The sequence below is a fragment of the Triturus cristatus genome, chromosome 2_1, assembly GCF_964204655.1.
Source record: "Triturus cristatus chromosome 2_1, aTriCri1.1, whole genome shotgun sequence".
Taxonomy (NCBI): Eukaryota; Metazoa; Chordata; class Amphibia; order Caudata; family Salamandridae; genus Triturus; species Triturus cristatus.
Window position 1 is genome coordinate 359805627 of NC_140581.1, and position 12719 is coordinate 359818345.

General features: G+C 45.5%; 1 protein-coding gene across 1 annotated transcript in view; it reads left to right on the forward strand.

The window, feature by feature from the left end:
• LOC146864199 (granzyme A-like) overlaps positions 1–12719 on the forward strand; it is a 49437-nt gene extending 36718 nt beyond the window's left edge. Inside the window, exons 4-5 of the mRNA XM_085640721.1 lie at positions 11362–11634; positions 12012–12719. Of these exons, the coding sequence (XP_085496847.1) occupies positions 11362–11634; positions 12012–12170 (432 nt within the window). The 3' untranslated portion in view covers positions 12171–12719. The remainder of the gene's footprint in view (positions 1–11361; positions 11635–12011) is intronic.

Genomic DNA, 12719 nt, shown 5'->3' on the forward strand with positions numbered 1-12719 from the left:
CTGCTGCGTCACTTTTGTGACGCGGCGCAAAGCCAGTGCCATGCTGCAGGGTATTTACAACGTGACGCATCTAGGGAGATGCGTTACGTTGTAAAGCCCTGCGCCACATGAAACCTGCGTCAGGTTTCATGTGGACGTTCTAGCACGGGGGGGGGGGCGTTCTGGCGCAGGAACGCCTCGGAAAAGTGGCTGAGAGAAATCTACAAGATTTTTCCGACCCCGCTGCGTCAAAACCTTGCGCCTGCTTATAGCAGACGTAAGGAGTGAGGCAGCACAGCTGGTATAGGGCACCCCCGAGCAGTGCTGGAGTTGCGTCGCGCTTGCCACAACTCCAGCACTGTCTCACCTTTACGACATCAGATGCGTCACGCATCTGTCTATTCATGCGCCATGGTGCGCCGCATTGTAAATGCTGCGCATCCTTGGTGGCGCAAGAGGAGTCTGCCATGACGCAAAGTAACTGGCGCATCCCTGCTGATATGCAGGGATGCGCCAGTTATTGTAAATCTGCCCCAAAGAGCGGCGTCTTATTCTGAATATAGTCCATATCAGTGGTAGTCAGATAAGTGCTATTCGGATACAGTTCTCACAGCTTAGTAATACCCACTTTCGCAAGTGTATGCATCGCTCCCTGTTCATGTGTTATGGAGATGCTCGAGTGGTATGCCACTGGTAAAAGCGGGGAATATAATGATAATTTTCCCGCATCTCGACCCAATGCTTGCCAAGCGGCAATCGTAGAATTAATAGTGTTGAAAGTGTTGCGGGATGTAGGCCTATGGGCATGCGTTAATAAGGAGCTCAAAGGAATGGGGTGGGCATCCCAGTGTTCCACGGCCACATGAGGGACAAATACAAGCGGGGTGAACCAGAAATGTGCATATTGTGCATGCACACAAAGATAATAAAAATCAGGCACATTGAAACCTCCGTGTTTGGAATCCAGTGTGATGGTCTTCCAGCTCACCCGTGCCTGTCGGCCCCCCCAGACAAGGCGAAGCAACAGAGTGTGCAGAGTTTTAAAAAATTGTTGCGTGAGTGGAACCGCTATATTACTGAAAGAATATAAAAATTTTGGCAACACCACCATTTTGACCAATGCAAAGTGGTCTGCAAGCGAAAGCGGGAGTTTTACCCATCTATCTACTTGTTGTTCCCGCATCCCTATGGCAGTTCCATAGTTTTCGCGGATAACCACCTTCGGATTACGGTGAATCCATACCCCCAAATATTTTACAGAATCCGCAGCCCACACGATGGTGGAATTCGAGTTCGTGAGGGTTAGTGCTCTCCGTCAATGGCATCACTACAGACTTGGACCAATTAATATGGAGGCCAGAAAAACGGGCAAAGCGGATATATTCACGTAGAACTGGTGCTAAGTACATGCGGGGCTCTCGTATAAAAAGCAGCATATCGTCTGCGTAAAGAGATATGATGACAGGCCTGTGGAAAAAATTAAGAGCCGCGCACTTGTGACATTGTCTAATAAGATAGGCCGGGGGCTCCAGTGTCAGAGCAAATAACATCGGTGATAGCGGGCATCCCTGCCGCGTGCCCCTGGTGATGTGTATCGGGTCCGATGTGCAGCCCTCCACCCGCACATGCGTCATTGGCCCTGCACACAAAAGGCACACCCAGTTAATAAAGAGAGGTGAAAAGCCCATCCGCTGCAACACATAAAAAGGATAGCCCCATTCTATAGAATCAAATGCCTTTGCGGCGTCTAGCATGATCGCCGCTGCAGGCAAGTTCGGATTAAGAGTGTGGAGTGTAGCGAACAGCGTCCGCAAGTTGTGGGAGGTAGAGCGTTCAGGAATGAAGCCCAATTGGTCGGGTAGGACCAAGTTTTGCATGAGCAGCTGAAAATGAGTGGCCAGGATCTTCGCCAAGATTTTTAAATCTAAATTAATGAGTGACAAAGGCCTGTAAGAGTCGCAACTAGTAGGGGATTTATCCTTCTTGAGTAGTGTTATGATTAATGCCTTACGGAGGGACAGTGGTAGGCGGCCTACATCATACGCTTCAGCATACATTTCTAATAAGTAAGGGGCGAGTTCTTCAGCATAAGCCTTGTAAAATTCACAAGGGAAGCCATCAGGGCCCGGTGCTTTCCTATTAGGTAATGCTTTGATCGCCATCCGAATATCTTCCACCGTGACCGGTTGATTAAGGTATTCCCTATGACCATCTGATAGCCATGCAATGGCGATCTGCGAGAGGTAGTCATCAAGTTCAGCAACATCAGTCTCGCCTTGGGAGGTGTATAATTTCTCATAAAATTGCCTAAATTGATTTGCTATGTCCGGAACACTGTAATACTCTTGGCCCTCCTCATCTGTGATTTTAGTAATGATCTCCCTCTCCAGACGAAGTTTAATCTTATTGGCTAAATGATGTCCCGGTCTGCAACCCTCACCATAGGCCCATGCTTTATATTGTTTAGAAATATATCTCATCTCTTCCTCCACGAAAGCCGCATGGGCAAGAACAGCCTCCTTTATGGGGTCGACTCGCAAGGTGCGGTTTCATAATCCTGTTCCAGTTTTTTTAAAGTAGCCTCAAGCTTTGCCAATTGTGCTCTCAAATCCTTTAATATACTAGAGGTCGTGCTGATACAGGTGCCCCGAATAGTGGCCTTAAACCCCTCCCAAAGCACCACAGCACTATCTACAGACCCCTAGTTATGTGCGAAATATTGAGTTATGGCCTCTCGGACAGTCTCTGTGTAGACCGGGTCCAACTGCGCTTCAGACCTAAAGGGGCATGTTAAGGCCCGAGGGGCAGCTTGTGGGACAGAGATAACGAGGCGGATGGGACAGTGTCTGAGAGTGTGCACGGCAGCACCCACACGTCCACCACCCAGCCCATGGCCTCCTCACTCAGTAGCCAATAATCGAGACGGGACCAGCTACCATTTACGGTGGAAAGGTGAGTGCCCTCTAGTTTGTCCGGGTGTCTATGGCGCCATATAGCTAGCAATCCCAGGCCTGCCATTCCATCCCTAAATGCACAGGCCGCCCCAGGAGAATGACCTTCCCTGCCGCTAGACTTATCCTTATTGGGATCCAAGTGTGTATTAAGATCCCCACCCCAAAGTATTATAGCATCCGGAAGTGCATGGAGAACAGCAAAAATCTGCTCATACAAAATAGGGTCATCAATATTCGAACCATAGGTATTGACAATAGTAACAAACGTGCCCATCAGTTTCCCATGGAGAATAGCATATTGCCCCACTGCGTCAGTATGAGTTTGGAGTGCAGTGAATGGGAGAACTTTTTTGACAAGGGTGAGGATGCCACGGCTGTAGGATGAATGTGAAGATGCAATCCGATATCCAGCCCAGCGACACCCTACTAGCCCATCCCTGTTTTGTGTCAGATGCGTTTTCTTTATACTGGCAATGCCAATACCGTGGCGATCCAAGTGCTGAGCTCTTGACGAATCTTTTTGGGTGAATTTGGCCCCCGTACATTCCATGTTAAACAGGAGATAGGCATTACATTACTATGAACAACTACAGCAAATTATATATGAAACGCACATTGCACCAAAAAGCCTAACCTCCCTTGGAAGCAAGCACTGCTGTGAGGGTTTGAACATACATACATGCCACAGTTACATAAATTAAAAACAAAGTCAGTCACGTTATCAATCTCCACCTCATCCCCACACCCACCAATACCCCCCACCCAATTCAGAGAGCCAAACATGCCAAAGCCTTCCCAAATCTCCAAGAACAATCCCCAAATATAACACCGAGGGAGAACCCAGTTGCGGGGATCACTCATAAGGGGGGGCGCCTGAGCACAATAACCCTCCCAGTGAGAACAGGAGGTGGCCAAGCCGTCATGAAAACATCCGCTCTTCAATTGTTACATCACCTAACAATAACTGTATCATCAGCGCGTAGCAAATATTTCCACCAAACAGCAGTGATCGCAGTATAACAGTACCTGACAGTTAGCAACCCTCTAATATTAAAGGCCAGTGTGGCAGTGTGGTCAAGGAACAACACTGCAGCACAGCAATACCACTATAAACCAGGTTGATACATCACATGCAGGCAGTGAACCTTATCACTCAGCCATCAATTCACTACTTCCTCCAGCAGCAGGCCCTGCACCAGATGTCGGGGAGCGACTACATCGTGTAATGTTCTTAGCAAAAGTCATCGCCAATTTCAGGCAAGTGAAGATCTTGTGCTGCCCATTGATGTGCAGGATACAGCATGGCATAAGGTATTTTTGCTGCAATGAGAAGTTTCTTTACTGGTTGATATTCTTGTTGAGCCTCTTGAACCGCCACAGTTAAATCAGGGTAAAAAGCTAGATTGTTTCCCTGATGTGTGATGGAACCCCTCTCGCGTGCAAGCCTGAGCACAGTGTCACGGTCCCTATAATTCAAAAGGCAGGCAATGATAGGGCGCGGAGGCGCACCTGGAGGTGGACGGGCAGCCAGAGAACGATGTGCATGCTCCACTATCAGGACCTGAGACAGCTGGTCCGCCCCAAAGAGCTCACGAAGAAGATTCCCCACGTATGTTTCTGAACATCCCATGTTCGTGGATTCTGGCAGGCCCGTAATGCACACATTGTTGTGGCGCTATCTAGCTTCCAAGTCCTCATTACGGGCCTGCATGACTTCCAGCACCTTCTCCATAGATGCTGCTTTGACATCAACTTGTTGTAGACCATCCTCGGCATCCGATATGCGGGTGTCCTCCCAAACGTTGCGCATGCTTATCCAATTTCGTGGACATGTGATCCATGCGTATATTAAGATGATCAATCTTACCATCTATGGACTGAGGACTGGCCTGGACCGCTAGAAGAGTTTTATCAATATTAGTGAGATGATCAGCGGGCGCGTCCGCCTCAGAGTCAGAGGCCGCATGTTGTGAGGCCCGGCTGGTCTTATGTGGCTCAAACGTGAGCCGGGGCTGGCCGCTTTGGATTTGCCCATGCTGGTGACTCAGCCTAAAAAAGTGGGAGCAAGACCCGGACAGAAAAATAAAAAAATAAAAAAGAAGGTGAGTCACTCTTCGTCAGACGGCCCGCCACAAAGATCTGATGAGATGGTGAGAGGACGGAGAGACTAAGCAACTGGCAGTACAATGGTGATGCCAATGGGCCCCCAAAGTGCCTCTAATATCACCTGCCAGGCCCGCTCACTGTGAGAAAAATATAGGCCCTGAACTTGGCCAGAGGAGAGGCTCAGCTGCACAATGGAAGAAGCAATTCTGCAAACTAAACAAGCCAAGATTGAGCAGTGATGCAGTGCGATGAGTGGCAGGGAGTGAATGGAGTGTGTAGATGAGAACCAGGTAAGGCTGATATGAATTTCACTCCCACATCAAGCCACAGCCACAATGTTGAGAGGGAAGGAGGGAAGCAGGGCAGATCCGCATCAAAGCAGCACCACACAGGATCCCACCACAGCGGCGGGTTGCAAATGCACCGGATTCACTTAAAAGCACCACTGTATCACGTCCCTCAGGATCCTCAGGGGCCGCAGGAAGATTACAGAAGTCTAGCACGCCGATCGCCGCAGTCTCCTCCCCACAAATGGCACCGCCGTCCGCATAAGGGAGCCACTCGTGGGCAGAAATAGGCAGCAGTCACGGGCTCCCAGCGGGAGGCAAGGCCGCAGCACACACACCACAGAGCTGCCAGTCCTCCCTCCAGCACAGAACACAGACAGCCCCGCAGGGATCCGACCCCCGGCCGCGAGCGGAGGTGGGCCACACTACTCCCCGCACACCCGCCCCGGCGGGCCGCGAGATCAGAGAGCCGAGGGTGGCCTACTCCCACAGCGCTGCTCTACGCAGCCACAGGAGCTTACCAACCCCCAGCTCCCGCCACACAGCCCCCAGGACACAGATCCAGCGGGTTCAGCAGCACCACGCCCCCCACACCAATCACAGCAATAGCCGGCACCCCCGCGGTCCTCACCGTAAAAGGCAGGCCGCAGTCCGTCACGTTGCTGCCGCAGGCCCGGGCCCTCTCTCGGCCCTGTCTCGGCTCCGATCTGCTGTAAGTCTGGCACCGCCATCCGGAATTTCTGGCTAATACGTGCAGCACTCCTTCGCTGCGTATACTCCACCGAGATGGCCTGAAATGAAGGCGGATGGTGCAGGATAATGACAGGATTAAGGGCTTGGCCGGCGGAGCTGCTCTACAGAGGGGCCATCTTGCCGTGCGCCCTCTAGCACCCCCTGCTGTGGCGATGTTTTTTTGCGGCTGCTATCGCAGGTACACTGGTGCTGTGGGCTGTTAACACCAGCTTGGGAATGGGGCGATAAATTTATCGCAACTTTGGCTGCGATAAAGTGCTGTTAAGTCGGCGATAGTTTCTTGTGAATATACCCCAAGATGGACAATCTAGGCAAGCGAAAGAATCTAATAAGAAGCAAGCACATGAGAGTGACACCAATGGTAAGTATTGGATAAGTTTGGAAGCTCCTGTAAGTTCTTGGCAAGGCCACAACAGGTCGTTTGCAACCAGATGGCTTGCACTGTTTTGTAGACTCGATCTAAAAAGGTTATTCTTAAAGTACCCAAATTTCGTTTATCTTCACAAAGTTGAACCATTTTTTCAGCAGAATTTCTCAATGTGTGTAATATTCTCCCTCTAGACAACAGCTTGACAGCTGTAGTCCTTGTTTTAGGAAAATGCGTGTTTGGCTAGGAAGGCTCGGTAAGATTAGCCTCAAGAGACCCGACGGGGTAGAATGCGCTATAGAACTGTGGTGGTCAGCCCCACTTTAGGAGTTATTTACAACAGACGTGGTGGAGCATGTCGTTAGCCTCCTTGGCGTAACGACACGCTCCGCCACTTAAGAAACGCAGGGCTGCACCATATTTACAAGAGTATGATGCAGCCCTGTGTTTCCTTCTGCGCTGGTGCTACACTTAGCAGTGTAGCGCCAATGCAGGCAGCCTTGCACCGTAGTGCAAGGGTGTCTGCCTGCAACGGAAGATTGTTTATGTACAGGAAGGTCCCCCTTCCTGCATATAAACAATCTTGAAATGCTGTTTTGTCACTTCTATGTATGCTGCTTAAGGCAGCACACATGGAAGTTACAAAATATCTTTTTTTTTAAAAAGATTGTTTATGCGCATGAAGGGTCAACAACCTGAACATAAACAATCCAATGCGTTTTGCTTTTTCCATGTGTGCTGCATAAGGCAGCACACATGGAAAAAGCAAAAACGAGGAGAAATAAAGCATTTCTCCTTGTTTCACCAAGTTAAGACCAGGTTTTCCCTGTTCTTAATTTTGGCGCTGCCTCCTATTTACGCTGTCTTTGTAAATAGGGGGCAGCATCAAAATCAATGGGTGTTGGCGTTCCACCGCAACACCCACTGCCCACCCCTTTCATGCTAAGCATAGCGTGAAAGGGGGCCTTATTTACAAGGCAGTGTTAAGCTACGTTAAGTGGCTTAGAGTTGCCTTGTAAATAAGGCGAAGACCCTATCGCCATGGAAACGTCGCAAAAAGTGACGTTCCCATGACGATAGGGGCTTGTAAATATGCCCCTGATTGTCAATGAGCATATGTAAATATGAAAGAGCACCGATGACAGAGTGAGAATGAGGGAGTAAGAGAGTGGAGAGGGAGGCAAAGAAGAGGAAAGGGAAACAGAAAGAAGAAGGAGAGTTTCGGTGGAAAGCCGAACAAAGAAGCAGATTGAAAGAGAGGAAGAATATAGAATTAGTGGTCAAATACAGGTATTAAAGCAACTGATTTTCCTGTTTTCTGACATTGATGGGCAAACAGCCTGCTGCCTAGTAACTGATGCCCAGGCATCAAATGACCCAGGAACTGAATGATGGGTATTATGCGCCCAGTAGCTTATTGCAAGTAACGCATTACCATGCCTTATATGACCCAGAAGCAGATGGACAGTCATCCCGCGGCCCAGTAGCTGATGGTCAGGTGTCATACAGTTTTGAATTATGTGGACCAGTGACTGGAGGGCATGCATCTCATGACTCACTCACTGATGGGAATGCTTTATATTGCCCATTCCCAGATGACCAGACATTTTAAAACATGGACTGATGGACCGGCTTTATGTTGCCAATAACTGCAAAGGATATTCCTTCAATATTTATAGCTAATGAATCGGAAATTGCATTGAGAGGAACATTTTCTTTTTTCTATTGCCAGTACTTAGGGGCATATTTACAAGGCGGCGATAGAAAATTATCGCCGCTTTTGCGGCCGTTTTCGGCCGAAAAGCGGCGATAATTTTATCGCCTAATTAGCAAGGTTACGCTAACGCGTGAAACTTTGCATTAGCGCTTCTATTCTTAACGCCCAGCTTTGCATCTCTAATGAGATGCAAAGTGGGCGTTCCTGACCTGACCTGACAGGAGAAATGTCTCCCATCATCAAGCCCCACGCTATGATGTATAGCAGCAGGAAAAGAAGCGATAACCCCTGTTATCGCTACTTTCTTTACGCCTGCTTCAGGACTGACTTAGCCATGATATCCTATGGAAGTTGGATATCATGGCTAAGTTTGTGAGGCCCTATCAACAAGCTAACGCCACATTTCGTGAGATTATCGCTGGGTTTCCAGCGATAATTTCACGTTAGGCAGTTAGCGCTAGGATTTTTATCGCTTTTGAGATAAGCGTTGCTAATAGCACGCTATCTCAGCAATAAAAATCCACACTAGCCAGCGATAATTATCCTCACGCTAAGAGCGCTGAGCGATAATTATCGCCGGCCCTTGCTGATATGCCCCTTCGTCTGTTAGTAGTGGTATCTGGCCCACTTTTATGATACTGTGTATTGACAGATATAAGAAATCTGATTGCCATAGTCTGATACAGGAATTTTGAGAGGTCTATTTTGAGAGTATCCACATCTCTTGTCAATATATATATATATATTAATCCACCACTTTCCAAATTACGGAAATATCACGGACACAAAGGCAATTGCAGCAATAGGTTTTATTCCGGCTGCATAGCAACGCGTTTCAGCTTACGCCTTGATCACGCTAAGTGACAGGCGTTTTTGCACATTATTTTAAATGCAGTGTCAAACATAAAAGACAGACAGTGAACATTCAAATCACCGTGTAAAAACGGCGGCCATCTTGTAATATATAATCTTGCATTTATATCATTCCAATTACTCTCATTGCATTGATTGTACATATTTCAGGGAAGAATCTGGAAATGAAAGACAATCAAAAATCAATCAACAATCAATATACATTAAGAAGATTGCGGGTAAATATGTAAAGATACATTTTAGTAATTTCACCCATCTCAAACAACATCGTATTATACTGAATTTCAGCAATTCTATTTGATAAATATTCCATAATCTCAGCAGTGTGATCTCAATACAATAGGCCTCTATGTATAAGAGACACCTCTGTTTCAAACACACCGTCTTGCTGTGAAGATTTCATTAGAATAAATCTCATTAGAATAAAGATCGAATTTGAATACTGCCCAAGTGGGCCTTTATCACCAAACAAAGTATATAGTATTCCTCATGTTGTTCAATATCAATTTGCAACAATCAGTCACATTCAGAGATTATCTTCCATGTCCATAATATATCATCAATTCATACTATGAAACTTGAATAATATATCTCCCCGAGATATCTTGATATAAAGTTGTTTAGATAGCCAGCCAACAAAAAAAGTGCAAAAAACCTGAAAAATAAAAAACAAAAGAGACCTAATTAAAATCTGATTGTCTTATATATATCAGTATATATATATATATATATATATATATACTGTTTTTTCTTTCTCAAGGAATATAAGTTCTGATGGCATATGTTGGGCTGTGGCATGTTATTTCAGCTTGTCATGGTTTCTGCCAAAAGTTTCACTTGCATAGAGCTATAGACTAGTCAGTTGTACAAAAATATCTTGTGTCAGAGAGCGGTAGGTAGCTCTATACTGTAAAGAGTTCATTAAGTATTGTTTTTGCGTACCTGGTTTAAAAGTCCTAAAATTGCAGGGCCTAATTCACAATATTTTGTCGAAGGGCAGGCCGCAAGCCTTCTTGCTGTGCTGCCCTACAGCAAAAGAAAAGGGCAGGAACGTGCTGTATCTATCATACACATTCCTCTCCTTTTCGACCTGTGCTGGTTCACAATGGTGCCTGCGTTGAAGGGATGATTGTTTTTGGGCAGGTGGGGCACCTTCCTGCACAAAAATAATCACAAGAGGCAATTTCCTCTTTCTATGTGTGCTGCCCATCTTTCTTTAAAGGTTGTTGTGTATTCACGAATACACAGCAAAATTTAAAAATAACAATACTTAAAAAAGGCTTTTAAACTCCAGCTGGGTCCCTGTGTGACCCACCACCATATCTAGGGGTCAATGTCTTCCTACCATGCCCCTTTTTCATTATTTTTTTACTATTTTTGTCAAGCAGAGTACCAAGATGGATGGCAACACTTCCTGGTTGAAGTGATGGCAGCCAATCAAATTTTAGGAGGATCCGCAAGTCCACTGCAAGCACTCGATTCCCAGATATCTTTTTTTTTTTGTGTGTGAAATATCTCAGAAACTACTGAATGGATTTACATCAAATCACACAAAGCACGCTTTCTGGACTAATATCTAGCTTTCTGACCAATTTCGTGTAATTCCGATCAGCGGTTCGGGCTGTAGTCATATTCAAAAAATGAAAAATCCCCATAGACATACCCTGGGGAAAACGCATTTTGGAATCCCCCTTTTTTCTCGGCCCACCACTTGACGGGTCACCCCAAAAATGTCAACATAGCAGCTGAACCAAAAAGGGGAAGCTTTATAAAGAAAGGTCATGCTGCGCCAAAGTTATTGGCAAGACAAAAAACACTTTTGCTATGGAATCTTTGGTACGAACTATAACAACCTGAAAAAAGAAAAATTAAAAACAAGGGGAAATAAAGGTATTTCTCCTTGTTGCACCTCCCTTAGTCTCCCCTGGGTACGTGTAAGCTTTTGACGCATTCTCAGGTATACGAAATCTCGGGAATGTGGCCAGTAATAATCAACTCACTGACACATCTTCACCAGCAAAAAGCAACCAAATATGCATTGCCAGTTGCACAGCAGCTATTGTGAGGGATGCATTGCAAGGGACTGTGCAGGTTTGAAAAGGTTGTTGGTAATTCTTTTTTCCACAATAGGTAACTTTATCCAGAGCTACAAAGAAGTTATAGGATGACTCCAATTGTGCAAAAAACGCAGTTCTCTACCTCTTAAAAGAAAATAAAATTAAAAGTACACAGTCCATACAATGTAAATTATTCTATAAATTGAAATGAGAGAAACACAACAGTTTTTCATAACCACATTTGAATTTTATGGGTTTTTTATTACAGCTGAATAAGAAAGTGAAGCGCAGTAAAGCTGTATCTCCATTTCCACCTCCGAGGAAAGGAGATGATGTCAAAGAAGGGACAGTGTGCGAGGCAGCTGGATGGGGCCGGAGAAACAACGTGGATAAAAATCTGTCTAAAGCGCTAATGGCAGTCAATGTCACTGTCGTGAGCAGAACCACCTGCAATGACCGGAAACACTACCGTTCAAAGCCGAAAATAACAACGAACATGCTGTGCGCGGGTGACAAGAAGGGTGGGAAAGACACATGCACTGTGAGTAATTTAATTCAATGTTATGTCACCATAAAGCAATCAAATAAAACACTTCAAATAAGTGGCAGACAGTAACTTTAGCAAGGTGGGAGGCCACACTCGCACATATACACACTCACTCACATCCATACATTCACACACATGCACACACACACCCATTCACAACACTCACTCAAATACACATGTTTATATTCATACATACACACACGCACCAAACATCCAAAAACAAAACTTATCTTCACTGCAGCTAGGTTGACTCATTTTCCACGTCAAGCAATTCTAAATGTTGACAAATGATTGGCTTAAAGAAAAGCAGGTCTTTTAGAATGTTGCCAAGGCTTTCTACATTCTTCAGCACTGTACATTTTTCTTCCTAGGGAGACTCCGGCGGCCCATTGATCTGCAATAGAGAACTCAGAGGCATCACCTCATTTGGCCCTCAACCATGTGGCTCAAGGAAGCCTGCTGTGTACACACTTCTGACAGATGACTATCTGAACTGGATAAGAAAAATGACCGGAGGAGATTTGGAATGATAATTTCGTTCTGTATTAGTACTAAGGTGTAAATTAGGAAGTGTGCATCTAAGGGTATATCAATAACTCCGTATCATGTAGATGATTTCAAAAACTGAAAAAATGAATTTTTGGTGAATATATGGGAAAAAATACCCTATATTCTTACATATAAGGATATTGCAAGTGTCTGAGGAGTTCTCGCATAATATTGATGAGCAAGGTCAAATGCAAATTTCCTTTTTAAGCTAGTGGAATGCTGATGTGACTTATAATATCATTTTGAAGTATCACAGGGGGTGTTTTATTCCTTATAGTACATGCTAGCCCACACCATTACCTTCCTGAAAATTGTCATTAAAATTCATGGTGTCATACTTCTCCGTATTTTAGACATCATTTAGCTGTTTGTATGTTGAAAATAAAATAACACAACCTGCATTGTATAACTTGTTGCAGACATGTGTAAAGCAGTCTAATGTAAGTCACAAACAGATATAGGTTAGCATATGTAGTAATGTATAGATAGATTCCAGCTTTTTGTACAATAAAACAACATACTGTCATAAA